At 42.7% G+C, this 18,224-nt stretch overlaps 1 protein-coding gene across 6 annotated transcripts in view; it reads right to left on the reverse strand.

Annotated features, from left to right (window-relative positions):
- Positions 1-18,224, reverse strand: part of LOC126984786 (unconventional myosin-XV-like) — a 102,267-nt gene that overhangs the window by 32,813 nt on the left and 51,230 nt on the right. For 4 of the 6 annotated variants that reach the window (XM_050838899.1, XM_050838900.1, XM_050838898.1 and 1 more), the window contains exons 3-32: positions 16,500-16,610; positions 15,909-15,997; positions 15,404-15,467; positions 14,616-14,725; positions 12,895-13,170; positions 12,661-12,708; positions 11,890-12,067; positions 11,393-11,516; positions 10,734-10,888; positions 9,977-10,168; positions 9,120-9,254; positions 8,686-8,834; positions 8,332-8,470; positions 7,839-7,993; positions 7,309-7,513; positions 6,839-7,044; positions 6,408-6,561; positions 6,120-6,285; positions 5,847-5,971; positions 5,366-5,539; positions 5,039-5,199; positions 4,665-4,834; positions 4,178-4,402; positions 3,756-3,855; positions 3,199-3,439; positions 2,495-2,694; positions 1,904-2,085; positions 1,293-1,503; positions 706-971; positions 344-531 (exon numbers count right to left, since the gene is read on the reverse strand). In XM_050838899.1, coding sequence (XP_050694856.1) covers positions 344-531; positions 706-971; positions 1,293-1,503; positions 1,904-2,085; positions 2,495-2,694; positions 3,199-3,439; positions 3,756-3,855; positions 4,178-4,402; positions 4,665-4,834; positions 5,039-5,199; positions 5,366-5,539; positions 5,847-5,971; positions 6,120-6,285; positions 6,408-6,561; positions 6,839-7,044; positions 7,309-7,513; positions 7,839-7,993; positions 8,332-8,470; positions 8,686-8,834; positions 9,120-9,254; positions 9,977-10,168; positions 10,734-10,888; positions 11,393-11,516; positions 11,890-12,067; positions 12,661-12,708; positions 12,895-13,170; positions 14,616-14,725; positions 15,404-15,467; positions 15,909-15,997; positions 16,500-16,610 — 4,899 coding nt within the window. The remainder of the gene's footprint in view (positions 1-343; positions 532-705; positions 972-1,292; positions 1,504-1,903; positions 2,086-2,494; positions 2,695-3,198; positions 3,440-3,755; positions 3,856-4,177; positions 4,403-4,664; positions 4,835-5,038; positions 5,200-5,365; positions 5,540-5,846; positions 5,972-6,119; positions 6,286-6,407; positions 6,562-6,838; positions 7,045-7,308; positions 7,514-7,838; positions 7,994-8,331; positions 8,471-8,685; positions 8,835-9,119; positions 9,255-9,976; positions 10,169-10,733; positions 10,889-11,392; positions 11,517-11,889; positions 12,068-12,660; positions 12,709-12,894; positions 13,171-14,615; positions 14,726-15,403; positions 15,468-15,908; positions 15,998-16,499; positions 16,611-18,224) is intronic. The other 2 variants (XM_050838901.1, XM_050838902.1) reach the window with 2 other exon arrangements.

Here is an 18,224-nt window from a genome sequence, read left to right on the forward strand (position 1 = left end):
TTAATAAGCTACATTTGACCATGCCTAAGTTGCTGTATCTGCTGTCACCTGAGACACCATCAGCAATGAATATAGCTCTTTCACGACTTGTATTATTATTTATAATTAACACACCATGGTTTGAACTAGAAATCTTCTTACCCAATTAAAATATATGTGCAGTTGAAATGCCTGGATTTTTTTTCTATACCATATAAATGAACTTTTTACCAATATGTTTACTACTCTTATAATTATGTACCTTGAACTATCTTCCCAATGAAGACCAACTTATCCTGTCAACAAAACATTAGAGGGTGCGGGAGTGATGTGCGTGTGTGTGCATGCATGTGTGGCCACCTACCGGAACAGACTGGGAGAGGAGTTGCTGCAGCGCCTGGTTCTGTGCCATGAGGTGCTGCTGGATCTGAATGTTCTGTGCCACGGCAGACTGCAGGAAGGCTCGCTGCAGATGCTGCTGCTGCACTGCCACTTGGGTGGGACTCAGGTTACCTGCCTGAGGTGTTGTGGGCATCCCTGGCAAGTGAATTCCTGGGATAAGGATGGCACTGGTTATGAAATTTAGTGGTGATTACATAATATATAGATGACATTTTTATTGGAAGTGAAGATTTAACAATAAAAGCTAATGTTGTGCCCAGCTATCTTGCACGTGATTATTCACAGAAATTAATATCTATTTCACTACAGACAAACAGTTCTCACCTCCAGCAGAGTAAAGAGGTAAGGTGCCTGGGGGGCTGAAAGGTGGGGGGGAGCCTGGGGCTCCTGATATGGACACATTGGGGTAGAAAGTGGCCCCAGCAGTGGTGGTCGGGGCTCCTGTGTCCACCTCAGCTGCCCCCTGACCTCCCCCCTTCAGTGCCTGGGCTAGCAGCGGGGTGTCAGCCAGGGCTGTGAGGGATTCGTTCAGGTCAACATCCTGCAGGGCATGGAGCATACTTTGCCGACGGAAGGATCCCTGGCGAGTCCTGTAAAATAATTTAAAGAGTAATATTTAATCACTTTGGTTATGAAAATATGTTCACAACAAAGTTCATTTCTAGTGAGAAAAATAAGAGAAACTTGTGAAATAAGAAGAGAATGGCAGTATATTGGTCGTTGGGAACAAAAATGTCAACAATCTTTATAATTCATTATGATCACCCTAAAGTAATTAATTCTGCAGATAGACAGAAAGAGCAGAAAAAAAAGCATACAGGAATGCAGACTTTAAAATCAAGACAGGAAAACATTACCATATTCCTTGCAACTGCTGGCCAACTCCCTTCCTCAAGTTTTCATTTACTCACCTGGCCAGGGCTATGGAGTCATCTAGGTCATCCAGCTCAGGTGTTGACTGTGGGTGTGCAGGGTGGCCACCGCCCTTGATGGAGGCGGCGAGAGAGCGAGCATCAGAGAGTTCGTCCAGCTGGGAGTTGAGGACGGGCATGAACAGGTCGTCGAGGAACTGGTCCACATCTGAGGCCTGGGATGGCACCCTCACCCGCCGCACGTGGGAGGCTGGAGGGAGGAACACTCATTAATACTGTAGAAATCGGCTGTATGAAAAGTTGTGCGGGAGACTCAAACAAGAAAACTCACCGGCATTACAGGAATTGGTTGAATGATATATTGTGTGGGAGACTCAACCAAAGAAACTCACCACCACTACAAGAATTGGTTGAATGATATGTGGTGCAGGACAGTCAACCAAAAGAACTCTCTGGCACTACAGAAATTGGTTGTATGATATGTAATCCTTCTGAAATTGACACTCCCTTCTGGTCACTCTTTCTGTTTTCATTTAATTGAGCAGTGATTTGTGGACATTTCTTTTTTTGTCCCTGAGCTGCTTCCTTTACTGTGAAAAAAAGGAACTCACCAGCACTATAAGAACTGGCTAAATAATAAAAGGGCTTACCTAGGGAGGGCGCCTCACTGGTGTCCGACATGGCAGAAGACTTCATGTACTCCCGCTCCAGCTGGGCGCGTGCTGACTGGTGCCACCCTCCCCCGGGCCCCCGCCGCCCTGCCTGGCCTCCCTTGATGTAGCGGCTGGAGCTTCGGGAGTACTCCGTCTTGGTCTCCTCGTCTGCCGCACTCCTGCAACGCAATGGCACAGCAATAACACCAAGCTCTCGTCATACTCCGCTCATACTTTCTGTCTCCTTGGTAAATCTAATTACTGTTAGTCGGAGTTCTGAAGTGAAGAACTGAACCAGAAAAAAGATAAAGAGCAGTAATATGGAGAAAAAGTTGATGTGGACAATTCTGATTACAGTCGACCACTTGCAGACTCCTTATGTTCTTATGTTGGAAGAAAAACTGATCTAAACATGACACTTATGAGGGTTGTATTTTCTTTCATATAACAAATCCTTCCATGACTAATTGCATCCATTAATCTGTCAATAATTCCCTCTCAATCAGTAATGTTTTTTTCAATATTCTAAAAAAAAATAACAGAGAAAACAAAGACCAAGGACATGCCAGAGCAGGGACCCACACACACCTTTCCTCCAACAAGTCGTATTTATTCCACGTCCTGGAGCCAGAGAGGGACTTGGGGACGCCACGCTGGGACACAGACTCCATGTTGTCGAGGTCGTGGGCGCTGATCTCCTGACCGTTAACCATCCCCGACGTTTCACTCACCAAGCGCTCAACACTGTGGTAGCGCTCATTCAGCTTGCTCCTCGACAGCCCAAGCATCTAAGGGTAAGAAGAGGACAGATAAGACTCAGTGACAACCTTGGGATATGTAAGAAGCAATCAGCATTATGTAAGAGAAGATTGACATAGAGGAAAGACACTTGAAACTATGGTAAAGAGGTGGGTAGGTAAGAAACTCAAGTGACTACCTTGGGAGATGTGTGAAGTGACCAGCATCATGTAGAGGAAAAGTGACTGAGAAAAGACACTCGAAACTATGGTACAGAGGAGAATAGCTAAGGAACTGAGTGACTGCATGAGATGTGCGAAATGAAGAATGCCGTGTCTTTCCGTACTTCCAAGACACCTCTTAAGACACCTCTCCAAATGATTCTGATCCTCTCTTTTGGATCCTCTCACTGTCCACTATTTGCAGAAGCAACACCAGTAGGCTTTTTTTCTTTTTTATCTATTTTTTCTGCCCTTCAGCTGCCTCCTATACTACAAAAAAAAAGCTAAATAGTAAATAAAATACACAAATAAAATCAAATAAAATACACAAACCTGAATATCTGGTGGCCCTTCTAGCAGGTTGTCCAATGATCTGCTCTTTGCCTTGTCATCGAAGTAGCGGTTGTTAAGGGCTGATGTGCGAGAGAGGCCAACAATGCCATCCCCGCCTGCCGCCCCTGCTGCTGCTCCTGTGCCTGTGACTCCTACTGTTTCATTACTGTTCATCACCTGGTCATGTGCCTCCAAAGCCTCCCGGGAGAGTTTGCGAGTGAGAGCCGGGGGAGAACGGGTCCTGAAAGACATAGCAAATAAGATGATGAAAAGGACAGAATTAGGTTAACACTGGAACCTCTCTATGTAAAATCTTATGGGTACAATGGTTCCTTCACTAAGAAAATCTAAACATAGAAGCAAAGATACTATAATAACAGTAAAAATTTAAACTATATATGATGAGGCAAAATCAGGCAAACACAAAATGCTATTGATGTAAAGTTTTATAGCAGAAATAACTCCTTATGCAAAGATTGTAGAACACTAAAGAAAATTATTTACATCAGAGCAATAAATTCAACTATAGGCAATAAAACTGTAAAATCACATTATACCTTCTGGCAACCACAGGAGACTCGTCAATAGGTGGAGCCTCTGTCACTTCAACCACTGGCAGCGGCACAGTGGTTGACACTCGGCGCTCAGAGGGGGCACCTGGGGAGCAGACTTATTGGTGACTATATTTTTAGTCAGTGGACATGAGATGGGACTACAGTCATCTAGGAAGGAGTGTGCCTATCTTGATGAGGCAATAATGTCTGGCTATGGCATTACAGCTTCACCAAGGAATTCATTAGTAGTCGTTTCATTTTTCTTGACTAACATCACATCTGTAAATTTAGCTGTATCCCACCTTCCATCTTCTTGTGCACATGTATACTCAATCCAATAACAATCAATCAATCAATATAAGCTAAAGATCCCCTCTGAAGGAGATCACTACTGACATAACCTCTACAATACTGCAAGTCCTTACCAGTGTTCAGGTGGCTCGAGGGACACTTAGGGAAGGATGGCGGCAGCTCCCTCTCCCCGATGAGGTCAAGGACGTATTCCAGGCCGGGCGTCTCCACCACCGTGTCATCCTGGGTGAGTGACACGGTCCAGCCTGAGGTCTCCATGATGCCGCGCTCCTGCAGCAGGTTGGCAGCAAACTCCTCGGCTGTGGTCCAGGAGTCCACCTCACCAAGACCTACTTTGCCTGTGAGATAGAATGAAATTGCAATGTATATAAAATGTTGCCATGGGATTACTAACTTTTCACAGTGTGCTGGTTTTAAAACAAGATGATTCTCTGGGGAGAATACTTTAGAGTTTATTTTATTACCTCCTCTCTGAAATAACATCAAAGAGGTGGCTGCAGTAGAAAAGTTTTTATTCTCTCACATTCTTTTTCTTCAGCCTTGCAGATTTTGTAAAGCAAACAAAACAGTATCTGACAAAGACACCAGGCATAAACTCACTATCAGGGAAGCGAGCCTCCAGGGCCATCCTTGCCTTCTTGCGGTTGGATCGCCACTCCAGCTCAATGGGTGGGCAGGAACGCGCCACACCGCCTGAACGCTTGTGGGAGGACAGCAGCTTCCTCTGACACAGGCCAGCAAAACCGTCCAGCCCATGGTCCGACACATACCTGAGGGACAGTCCAGAGATAAGTTATAATTTTGTATCTTCCATCATGAAGTTGAAGTGGTGTGGACTGTGAGAGAGCACATAACATATATAGAATGAGCAGTACACATTTCCTTTCCCCATTCAAGGATGTATGTTTCCATTAATGTAATTCTAGGACAAAAAACACAAAAGGACTGTATAAAGGTATAAGTACCACACTCACTTGAGGATGTACTTGTAGAGAGTGGATGAGGGAGGGAACACAGAGAGGCAGTTGGCCAGCAGCAGCCAGCCTCTCTCTGAATTGGCAGTATTTTCATTGCGCCAGGTTTGGTTGCACAACTGGCAGAAGATCTCATCACGCAGCCTTTCATTACTCAAGCCCTGAAATGGTAACAAAACTTAAGCTAACCAGCACCAAAAACCTCCTTAGTTGTAGCACTATAAGAATTTTGGTTACATTTTACAACCTGAAATATATTACTTGTGGCCAAAAGAATTTCCAGTGATGGTTATAGTCTGTTGTATTCTGGGTCCTGAAATCCTTTACCTTGTTGGCAATGTAGTTTCCAAGGACAACTTCCCGGGTGCCTGAGAGTGCCGGGTCATTCATGAAGCGCAGGATGAGCTTAAACATGGCCAGAGAGTCGCTGTAGTCGGCATCGCGGGACTTGGAGAGGAATGGCGTCTTGATAGGCTCCCTTTTCATGCCCCAAATGTGTGACTGAAGGACAGAAAAGAAGAAAAAATAGAGAATGTTTAAGGAAACTTACAACTTGACTTAAGATCAGTTGAGTTATAAAAAAATGGTCCTAGTAATAAGTTTTTCTTTTTCCATTCTTTTCAACTAAATTCATTCTCTTTGAAATGTATTCATCTTTTTACATTTTTCAATAGGTAGGTATTCTGCTATCAACTCTAGATCCAATAAATCATAACATTCAAGCCCAAAATGACATAAATTCTGCTTTTCTATTTGATTTCCCTTCCATACCACTGCATCTCCTTCCCTTCCCTTCCCTGTGTCTCACCTTGAAGTAAATGCTGGTGAACTTAGAGAAGGCATGGTAGTCAATGTCGTGCGGCAGAGAGTAGTGTGTGGCAGTGGGCCGCACAGGAGCCCCGGCACGCGTCACCCCTCGCTCCTCTTCCTGGTCTGCAATCACAAAATGTGAGTTATGCAAGTGAAAATCAAATGGTGGGGCCCATAGGTTACAAGAACCAAATACTATCATGAAATTCAATTGCCCAAGCTGGTGTATCCATCAAATACTTGGGAACACCCTGTACAGCTTCATACTCACTTCCAAGTTTGGAGAGGATGAAGGCCAGCTCAGCAGGGATCTCCAGGTGGTTGACGCCAGCCACTGACCGCTGCACACGCTCCTGGTCAGCCTTGTTCTGCTGGGCCTCGCGTTCTGCCCGCTGCTTGGCCACTTGCTCTGCCAGACGCCGGCGGTTCAGCTCCTCCTGGGGTGTAGAGGAACAGTGTGAAGGATGACAGTAAAGATATAAAGTTAAAAGGGATAGTGGATATCAAAGATTGATGAGATATTTTAGTACACTATTCCTAATGCAGCAGACAAACTAACTTTTAGCCTCTGGACGTGCTTCCTGGTGCTCCTGCCCCGGGCCAGTGCTTGGACCTTCACCACAGACTCCCTCAGTGTGCGGTAGCGGCGGCGAGCCAGCCACATGCGTACTGCTGCCTGCACCACCACCGCCCCGCGCTGCTGGGCACGGAACCTGGAGGAGACAGTGATTTCTAAGTCTTACTGTTTTACTCATGCTCATTTGTTATCATTAGCATCCTCCTTGGTTGTTATTGATTCTCAGGAAGATTGACCAGTTAATATGATCTGAAATCTATCTTCTCTGATTTTCTAAGTTACCAAAGTCTATTGAATCATATAATCTGTAAATCTCCGTATCTATTACACTAATATTCTGTTACATACTATATTAAATTAATTCTCTTTCATTTCTTCCCAAGACACCCCCCAAAACCACTGCTCAGACCCACCTCCTGCGTGCCAGGTAGCCCCTCACGAAGCGCTGGAGGGTGACCACTGAGTGTGAGAGTGTCTGGTACCGCTCCTCCTCCAGGGTCTGCTCCAGTGCCTCCTTCAGGAAGATCTTAGTAAGCCCCAGCTGATAGCTTCCTCGAGAGGCTCCTCCACTTTTTCTTCGCTCCAAGACTGCACGGCATATCTCCTTGGAGGGTGCCCCCTGTAAGAAATGTAAGTTTTAGTTTGGCTGAGTGGTTTCTCTGATCAATTTTCTATCTATTCAGTTTACAAAAAATATGACAAAGGCTGCCCAAGAAGGAAAAATAAACCACTCAATAATGTTAGTAGTATGAGTGTTTAAATGGATACAAACAGTAACATGCAGCAAGAAGGCTTTTCCTTGATAACATATATTGTAGACCTTGATCTTTTTCTTTTACTTCTAAAAGAACATCTGGCAAAACTCAAGGCAAAGATCCCTTACCCTTGGCACCTGGCCGGGTATGAGGCAGCGGTATCTCTCAGCAAAGTGGGAGAACCTGAGGCGCACAGGGAAGCCTTGCTGCCGGATGTGTATGGTCTGCAGCATGCCGGAGTAACGCAGCTGCTCCAGCACACACGGCATGTCCAGTTTGAGGGCGGCCTTCTCGGCGTTGGGCTTGATGCAGCGCACGAACCAGGGATTGCACCTGTTGGGGAGATGATGACAGGTGAACACAGACAGAGGAGTTGGCATGATAGGTGAGCAAAGTGTACTGGTACAAATAACAGCTGAGGAAATTGACTGACAGGATGAAAATACTGAGAAAAGAAAGATGAAAACATAAAAAATAGAAAATAGCAAATTCAAACACATTTTTAACCAGACAAAATTTGGATAAACTGAAACTCAGAACACATAAAAATTTGAATATGTAAAAATGATTTTGACTATTTTTTTCTGTTTATTAATGTAAGCAACAACCATGACTAAGAAAGAAGAGATCTCATCAGTAACTGAAGATCATGACTCACTTGGCCATGCCCTCCATCAGGTGTGTGAGCGAATCATTGAAGCGAGCCGACACAGTGGGCGTTCTGGGCTTCATGGTGACAAACCGCCCGTTGGCCTTGGTCAGGGTCTTGTTCTCCGAGCCCAGGCGGACATCCAGGAACATCTCTGACAGCATCTGATGAGGAAATAATCATCTGTGTAATCTGGACCAACATGCAAAACTCAATATTGATATTATACAGTGTTGTTTGGAAATTAGATACCGGTATCAATTAATACTTTAAAAACAAAAAGATAATCCAACCTTGTCTATTTCAAATTTTAAATTTACATAATACAGAGTGAAAATTCAAATAAAGAATAGCTTACCACAGTTTAAATATAATGAAGTAAAAAATGTTGCTTAAGAATGAGGAGTGTTAGGAAATTGATACCTACATCCAACAAAATTCAATTCACCCCCTAAAAAACAGACAAAAACTGTTACCACCACCATCAGCTGAATCAACTCACCGGCAGCTTGGAGGAGATGAGCAGCTCCACCACATCGTTCCTGAGTGTGTCCCGGTTCTTGTCCAGGAAGCCCTCCACACTGTACCACACTTGGCCGGCATAGTGCTGGATGCCGAACTCCATGGAGGAGAGCCGGGGCCTGATAGGGTGGAGCAGGGAGACACACATTGAAGATATATATTACCTTCACATGATAGTTATACAGCTCAAATATGAGAGATGATGGATAGAACAAGAAATAAAAAGGCTCTAAAATGCCTCTTTGTGCTAGTGTAAAAAAAAAATGTCAGAAACTTAGTTATATTTCTCATATATGAAGATAAGTGTAGAATTTGAGGATCTTAATTTGCCCACCTTGAGTAGAGTTCATTGAGGGCGTGGTTGTAGTGGCACTTCTCGAGGAAGGAGTGGTCAGTGGCCTTGGGGAAGTTGCTCTCATCGTCCAGGAGGTGCAGGATTCCCACAGGCTTGCGGGCGATCAAGTCTATCACCGGCAAGTTGTCCTGTGAGGTCAGAAGGAACAATGGTAAGTCTTCAAAGGTATGTTCATAATCCAAACAAAGGCATTTCAAAGTTGTAAGGTTATAACAAACTTTTGGAAATCATGTTTAGGCAGATTAATTTGTTGCAAGGGGAGTAGAGCAATGGTAAGGTGACAAGGCTGAAGGATGTCAAGAGTAATAAGTTGACAAACAAACTAACTAACTATATCCTAACAAGAAAAGCCCTGTTGCTATGATTTATCTGGTGTAGCCATTTTTTATACATCCTGTGTGCTATGAACCCACCTGGAAGTCGATGCTCTGCCAGTCAATCTTCTCCTTGGCGTACTCCTGCTGCTCCAGTTTGAAGATGTGTTTGTTGAAGTAGAACTGCAGCTTCTCGTTGGCATAGTTGATGCACAGCTGCTCGAAACTGTTTTCCTGATGAGTGAAAAGAAGTGTAAGACATAACATTAGTTCCCTCACTTCAGCTGAGTGAATGTTGCAGACACTTTTGTTTTGAAGCCATTCACAGCTGACTGCAAACACTGATTACTCTGATGCAGAAATAACCTCAACAAAGACAAGTGATGCAATGCTATAGGCAGTAATTATATATTTTTTTTATGATAAAGAGGCGGATAAAGGGCAAAATAAACTAGGACTAAAAAAGCAACACGTTCCTACTGAGGTACCGAAAAGCAGAACGTGTGTCTTGATACTCTACTCCTGCAGATATTTCAGTCATATGAGGAAAGCCTGCAGTAGCACTCTTATATAAATTATTTAGGCTGTGCAAACAGGTCAAATGTCACACACAGAACCCTCTATCTCTTTCCAAGGGTGACTAATCGTATACTTTTTTTAATCCAAACAAACACACAGTAGGCTACAAGGTCTTACATAAACGCCACCATAGTTATTGAAACGTCACTATAGCTACTGAAACGTCACTATAGTTATTGAAACGTCGCTATAGCTATTGAAACGTCGCTAAAGCTACTGAAACGTCACTATAGTTATTGAAACGTCACTATAGCTATTGAAACGTCGCCAAAGCTATTGAAACGTCACTATAGTTATTGAAACGTCATTACAGCAATTGAAACGTCACCATAGCTATTGATGGACTAGTTTATGTCAACTTACACACCAACACTAACCTTAAACGCCTCAAAACCAAATATGTCAAGGATGGAGATGTGGGTCTTGCGGGCGCCCTTGTGGATGATGTGGTTGACGCGGCGCACCAGCCAGGAGAAGAGCGAGGAGTAGAGAGCCTTGGCCACAGCGTCACGGGCGTCCAGGGCCTGGTTGATGTTGAGGGGCGTGAACACCCGCTCGTTCCGCGCCTCCTGTAGGGCATGAAGTATTGTTAGTGAAGAGGAATTGGGTATAGTCTGAAAAAGAGTAAGAAAATCGTCAGTTCTTTCGAGTTGTTCCCTTTTGGTATTCAGTTCCCTGTCTATGTTAAGTCCCCTTTTGGTATTCAGTTCCCTTTTTATGTTTCTTTCCACGTGTCTGAAGGGCATACCAATGGAAAAAAGGGAGGACAATCATCGGAAATATTCCCTCTACAGTCTACAATGAGTGGCATAGATACTTCATTCCTCGCCTCTGAAGGTCATGAGGGCTTGTCGGTGGAAGGGAACAAATTTTAAGTGAATAGACATAAAGCAGTCATCAGTATTTCCTTTTCTGTGTCTGATGTTGTCTTATTATTCCATTTCACCATGACTGTCATATTAACTACTCTCCTCGTAGCCATAATTACCTATCCGTTCAGAAAGGTTATGCAATTCAATACCCATAGATTTTGTTCGTTTCCTGAAAAAAATCAAGTAAATAAGATCAAAAATTGCCTCTTCCAATGGCTATACTTTATGAACAATACCTATAATGCTTCATAAAAAGACTCACGGTAATCTTGGTGGTGAGCGCGCGCTTGATGCCCACGTGGTCGATCTGCAGCAGGTGTGATGCCCACTTGATCTCGGCGTCCGTGCCCATCTCCACGCCCTCCTGCCCGTGCCTCAGCTGCTTGCGGTGGAAGTAGATGTTGCCCAGGTGGAGCACTGCGATGGAGGAGAAGGGATAGATGAATATAGAGAGAAGAAAGGTAAGGAAGGAGAGAAGAGATGGGGGAAGAAGAAAAAAAGAAGGGGAATGAAGAGAGGAGTTAGAAAAAGCAAATAAATAAATAAACAAAAGTAAATAAATAAATAAAGTCAAGGAGATATGAAAGCAAAGCCCCATAGCCTACTGTATAATTAATAACAGTAGGCTAATGATAAAGTATAAACAACAGTAAAGAAAGCCAGCGGCAAATCTCTTAGAAAACTCGAGTAATGTATTTTAACTGAGAAAAAGTGTTTGAATCTTACACACGCAAAGAAAAAATAAAAGAAAATACATACGAAGAAGAAGAGAAAGTAAACGTTGGAGGGGAACTTTGAAAGAGTAGAAATGTAAACAAACCACTATAATATAACCAGAAATCGAAAAAAAAAGTGATCTCTCCTAAAATATATATAAAAAAAAGTCCTTGAACATCAACATCCCTTTGCAGGACAACCCACCGGCGGCCAGGATCCTGAAGATGGTGTCCTTCTCGTCCGCCGTGAAACCCAGGACCTGCATGGCGGAGAGCAGCGCCTGGAAGTCCTCACCGTCATACTTCCCCTCCAGCTGCCATCCTCCTCCCTGCAGGACGCCGCGGAGCATATTGTTACACTCTATAGGACTCTCTCTCTCTCTCTCTCTCTCTCTCTCTCTCATCATATAATAGCAAGGGTTACGTCATCAATTTTAACTAAATCAAACTTACTCTTGCGACGTCAGTAATGCACCAAAATCAGTCAACCAGTCAATCTATCATTCACTCTTATAACCACGAAATATAAAGAAAGAATGAAAGAAACTACTACAATCACTCAACCAATCAGGCAGTCTTACAACCACTAAATATAAAGAAACAGACCACAACCAGTCAACCAATCAGTCAATCAATCTTCCAACCACTAAATATAAAGAAAGAAAAGGGAAATCACTCAGAGTCAATTCGCCGTATTCTCACCTGGCTGAGGTAGAAGTACTTGTCGGGCGTGGTGAGGCCGTACTTGGCTTTGCGGTCCTCGGGCAAGCCGGCGAGCAGCTCGTAGAAGACGTGGTAGTTCCTCTCCTCCGGTGCCTGGGTCACGATACGGGACTTCTCCAGGAGGTACTCGGTGATCTTGGCGCCCGTGATCACCCCGCTGAGGCAAGATGATGGAAAGAGACGTTAAGGATGTATTGCGAGGCGAGATAGGCATAGAGGAAGCATAAGGAACGAAATAAGTTAATAAAAATGCTTAAGAGACATGTAGCTCACGGTTTGGAGAGACGTCACTGTGACAAAATGACGGAAAAAGGCGTCAATGATGGTTTATGAGGTGAAACACGCGTGAAAAAAGGCACAAGGAACGAAAGAGGTGAATAAAAAGTGGTTAAGCATTCATATTTTAAAAGACGTGTACGCTTTATTGCACTTAAAATCGTTACTGAAGCAAAATGAAAGAGCAAAACGTTAAAGAATGTATTAAGAGACGAGACAAGCATGGAAAAGACACAAGGGACGAAAAAAAAATAATAAAAAGTGGTTAAGCATACATAGTTTAAAAGACGTATATAATTTCTTGTATTTAAAAATGTAAAGAACATATGACTCGGCGAATCTGATAAGAAACACGAAAAATAGAGGAAAAATATACAAAAGATAAGTAAACATATCTGGATGGAGAAGATTGATGAGTTTGAATTAGAGTTGCTGTGGAATGAAAGCAGAATTAAAACTCAACCTGATACGTACTTTTTGCAGAAAGAAGAGGAGGTGGAGGAAGAGGAGGGAGGGGGAGAGCTGGGCCGCGAGTTAATGAAAGAGAAGACAAGATATTTTTAGAAACTGAGGTATGATTACTCTTACCTCACGCGAAGTTCACACAAAATATGGCACATGAACACTTCCCACACCCATATACACTTTCGATTAAACACACACACACACACACACACACACACACACACACACCACAAGAAGACTCACTCTTTAAAGAACACTTCAAGGTATTTTCCGAAGCGAGACGAGTTGTCATTCTTCACGGTCTTAGCGTTGCCGAAGGACTCGAGGAGGGGCGACGCTTCCAGTATCTGCTCCGTGATCAGGTTACTCTGGGACTTGTTGACGGCGGCGAGGTACTGCATGATCAGCTTCGTCGATTCAGTCTTGCCAGCTCCCGACTCCCCGCTGATCACTACGCACTGGTTGGTCGAGTCCTTGCTCATGCGAGAGTAAGCCGCCGAACCGATGGCGAAAATGTGTCTGAAAGGAGAGTAGAGGAAGGTAATTCAAAGTAAGTATCTGAAGAGTGACTGAAAGCTGTGAGTTCGAGGTTAATGTTCGTCATCGCTACACACTGGTCAGTCGAGTCCTTGCTCATGCGAACCGATGGCGAAAATGTGTCTGAAAGGAGAGTAGAGGAAGGTAATTCAAAGTAAGTATCCGAAGAGTGACTAAAAGCTGTGAGTTCGAGGTTAATGTTCGTCATCGCTACACACTGGTTGGTCGAGTCATGCGAGAGTAAGCCGCCGAACCGGCAGCGAAGATGTGGCTGAAGGGAGAGTAAAAGAAGACAATTCGAAGTTAGTATCCGAAGAGAGACTAAAGGATGAGAGTTCGAGGTTACTGTTCGTCATTGCTACACACTGGTAGGTCGAGTCCTTGCTCATGCGAACCGATGGCGAAGATATGGCTGAAGGGAGAGTAAAAGAAGAAAATTCGAAGTTAATGCTAATTCCACAGTCCAATAGGGTGTCTTTGTAGCCACCCAAAGAAAACTATACTCTCTATGAAGCTCATGTTTTCTACTCGGCACAAGATACTAACGAGACATTTCCCGCAGTCTTGAAAATCTTAGCTTCTGAATGAACACCAAATACTACACACAGAATCATCATAGTCTTTGGTATTGGTTCGGGAGCTTACAAACAAACTACATTGACTATGAAATTGGATATGTATAAGAAGTATGAGTAAAGAAGGGGAGTTTGGAGTTAATGTATACGTCTGGAAAGGAGGGTTTAGGTTAATGATAAGTTTGGGTTAATAACACGAGAGGGGAAGGAAGATTAAGGTTAATTCGCAAGAGAGAGAGAGAGAGAGAGAGAGAGAGAGAGAGAGAGAGAGAGAGAGAGAGAGAGAGAGAGAGAGAGAGAGAGAGAGAGAGAGAGAGAGAGAGAGAGAGAGAGAGAGAGAGAGAGAGAGAGAGAGAGAGAGAGAGAGAGAGAGAGAGAGAGAGAGAGGATGCTGTGGTATGGGAAAAAGAAAGTGCCGCTACGACGGGAGAGATTATGAAGGGAGAGTAAGATGGAGGAAAGGAGGGAGGGAGGGAGGGAGGCAAAGACAGTAATGGGGAGGAGGAGGAGAGTGAATGAGGAAGGAGGGGAAGGGAGACAGACAGGTAATCCACAGTTAAAACAAGTGCAAAAAAAAAAAAATTGAGGAAGTGAAGCAAAAAGCGTGTGAAAAGCGAGTGAGTCGAGTGGAGCAAAAAAAGAACAATAAAGACACGTCACGAAACAGCTTGCAAATGTCACGAGAACTTGAGTCACATAAAAGGAATAATACAAATGACATACGCAAGCAACAATAACTGTAATAATAACAATGAGAATACTAATAACAATAAAGCTAATGGTAAAAATAATGCTAAAACTGACGATAAGAATGATGATAATGATAATAATAGTAATGATAATAATACTCACGGGGGTAACGTGCCCAAAATCTGTCCCTCGTATTTCTTCACCATGTCCAGGCCGTAAATATCGAACATGCGGTACGGGTTGACTGCCACAAGGATGCTGCCCGTGTACGTCTGGCGGAGGAAGAGGAAGAGGGAAGGTTAAAACAAAGGAACACTAAGGAAATAGAAAAAAAGTAACCCGCAAAAAGAGGTTAAGTAATAGACGTGGAAATACGGCTCAAGGTGAAAAGACAAAATTAACAAAGGAAGGTGTAAAAACGCGAATAACTGACAAGGAAATACGACTCAGCGTAAAAGGAAAACCAAAGTGACAAAATATTTTAAAAGGAAACTAAGGAATAAAGAAGAACGTTAAAAAATCTTAATATTGCATAATGGTGAAAAAAAGCTCCGGGGAAAGAAATTAAATTATGGGCATTGAAAAAGAAAGGTAAAGAAAAAGTCCGAAGGAAAAAAAATATCTAGTGGAAAAAAAACTAAATGATGGCAATGAAAAGGAAAGGTAAAGAAGAAAAATGAGAAAAAAAAAGGCTGGAGGGAAAGAAACTACATAATGGGCCATGAAAAACGGTTAGAGGTAAAGAAAAAAAATGGCCAATAAAAAAAAGTGACAGAACTGCAAAACTGATGAAGCATTACACAGAAGAAGGTGGTGGGAAATAAATGACAGGTATGAAAGCACGAAACACCTGAGTAATTAAACATGATAAAAGGTGAAAGGCAAAAATAGATTAAAAGGGAAACTAATCAGAAGTAAACAAAGAAACAAAACGAAACAAAAAAACTCACGTAAATCATCTCCTTGTCATATCGGATCTTTAGGTTCCACAAGAGCGACGCTTCGTTCAAATCACTGGAAGAAATAAATAAACGAAAAAATGAACTGAATGAAAAAAACTAATAATCTCAGGGTAATCTTTTTCTTGTGAAGTTGGCCATGACTGCTCAAGGCCTTCCGTTCAGACAAAAAAAAATAGCATAATGAAAGGAAAAGGAAATAATTGATGATTCTGGTAATAATATAAATAAGTAATCACGAATGGTCTATAATTTAAAGATAAACTAAAAATCAAATCACAGCTGCCAAAATACAAAAAAAATGTGGTAAAAAAATAACTAACATAACTAATAACTATAAAAAACGTAACTTGAAAACACAAGTACGTAAAAAGAAGAGTAATAATTTAATATACTGAATACAAATCGTTCTTCCTTATCAACCAAAGTAACCGTGTGTGTGTGTGTGTGTGTGTGTGTGTGTGTGTGTGTGTGTGTGTGTGTGTGTGTCACTCACGAGAGGCTGATCATGTCGTCCACGCCTGTCGGTCCCAAGTCCTGTCGCCTCCGCACCGACGACAGGTTGGTGAGGGTGAACACCTGGGCCTGGGGGGAAGGGGGTACAGGTGAGAGTGATGATGATGATGATTATGATGATGATGATGATAACAAAATAACAATGATGATAATAACAATGAAGAAAATAATAATAGCGACAAACAACATTATTTTCATTATTACACCTATTCTTTCTCCGCCTCCTCCAACTCCTCCATTTCCCTGCTCCTCCTCTTCCTCCTCCTCAATCACTACCTCCTTTTTCCTTCTCCTCCTCCTCCAACTCCTCTTTCTTCTTTCCTTTTCTTCCTCCTCCGACTCCTATTTCCTCTTTCATTTTCATTTTCCTCCTTTCATTTTCCTTCTGTTCCTCCTTCTCCCCCTCCAACTCCTCCTTATCATCATCATCCTATTCCTCATTTTCCTTCTCCTCCTCCTCCTCCTCCTACTACTACTACTACTACTACTACTACTACTACTACAACTACCACTACTACTACTACTACTTCTGCTACTACTGCTACTACAAAAACAACATTTCGTGACTTACCTTTCCACCGATGACAGCCTGGACCGTGATGACCTGCCCTGCCCTGTGGAACTCCATGACCTCCCCGGGCAGCACGTAGCCGAGCCCGGGGTCAAACCAGACTAGGTCACCCTGCAAGGAAGAAAACGAGACGTGAGAGGGAGGTAGACAGGAAGAGGCATGAAGAGAGTATAGGAAGTCGGAAAACAGTAAGGAAGTAATGGGTAAGGAGAGTAAGGAAGTAAGGAAGTAAGGAAGTAAGGAAATAAGGAAGTAAAGAGTAAGGAAATAGGAGATATAAATAACGAAGGAAGGAAGGAAGGAAGGAGAGAATACGGCCAGCAAATTGGAATCAAATGGAAGAAAGGAAGTAAAGAGATATAATAAAAGAAAGAAGGAAGATGAAAGTAGGAAATCAGCAAAACGGAATTGAATCCATGGAAGGGAGTGGAAAGAAATAAAGAAGAAAAAAGGAAGGAAGGAAAGAAGGCACTGTAGGAAGCTGTCATATAAGAAAGTAAAGAGATAATCAATAACAAAGAAAGAAATAAGTAAGAAGAGAGTTAAAAGCTATCAGAGAAGAAGAGGAAACGTGGGAATGTAAAGAGGAGTTAAGGAAGAGTAAAATAAGAAGTAAGAAGGGAGGAAGGAGGAAAAAAGGGAGGATATAGGGAGGGAGGGTGAAATGAGACTCTCCACCACAAGACTCTCCACACGCAGAGACGGAGAGAAGGTGGAGAGAAGGTGAGGAAAAGGTGAGGAAGAGGTCCTTAAAAACACCACTTTGTCACCGAAATAAATGTTGCTGAAGCGTGATGGGCGACACACACACACACACACACACACACACACACACACACACACACACACACACACACACACACACACACACAAGAGTAGACATGCACTTCGTTGACCTCTTCGGCCTCTTCTCTCCCTCCTCCTCCTCCTCCTCCTCCTCCTTCTTCTGTAATAAATGGTTTGGCTAGGTCGTGTTCGTTCGGTCACAAACATGCAAGGTTGTTCACACACACACACACACACACACACACACACACACACACACACACACACACACACACAAGGCTATGCACGACACGCAGTTCCCGCCCGTTTTGGTGATTTATTTTCTAATTTATCTTTTAATTCGTGTTTTTCTTTTCCCCTCGTTTTCTTTCTTTTTCCTCCTCCTCTTATCATTAGTGATCAAGAGTTATCTCCTCCCTTCTTTCGTCTCTCCCCCTTTTTTTTTTTTTTTGGTGTACTCTTTCCTCGTTTAACTTCCTACTTTTATCATGAATTGGGTTTTTTTTTCGTGTTTTTTTCATATTTCCATTTATTAGTATTTATTATTGACGTATTTCCGCATCTAATCCGTATTTATTATCATATTTCATAATTCATTTCGGATTTGCTATTTACGCACTTTAATTTTTCTTCCGTATTTTGTTCTACCGCACTTTTCTCTCTTCCTTTATTAATATTTATTTATCTATTTTCTTCTCTTCAGTTAATTAACGTATATTCGTGTTAGCTTTTATTTTATATTTTACTTTGTCGTCATTTTATACCTTATCGTTTTCATTTTTTTTATCATTATTTTATATACACAATTTATCGATTTCTTTTAACATGCATCATCTGGAGTCTTATTGCCACCATATGTAATACTGACTCCGCCCCCGTTCTCTCTCTCTCTCTCTCTCTCTCTCTCTCTCTCTCTCTCTCTCTCTCTCTCTCTCCGCA

Source organism: Eriocheir sinensis, chromosome 5, assembly GCF_024679095.1.
Source record: "Eriocheir sinensis breed Jianghai 21 chromosome 5, ASM2467909v1, whole genome shotgun sequence".
Lineage (NCBI taxonomy): Eukaryota > Metazoa > Arthropoda > Malacostraca > Decapoda > Varunidae > Eriocheir > Eriocheir sinensis.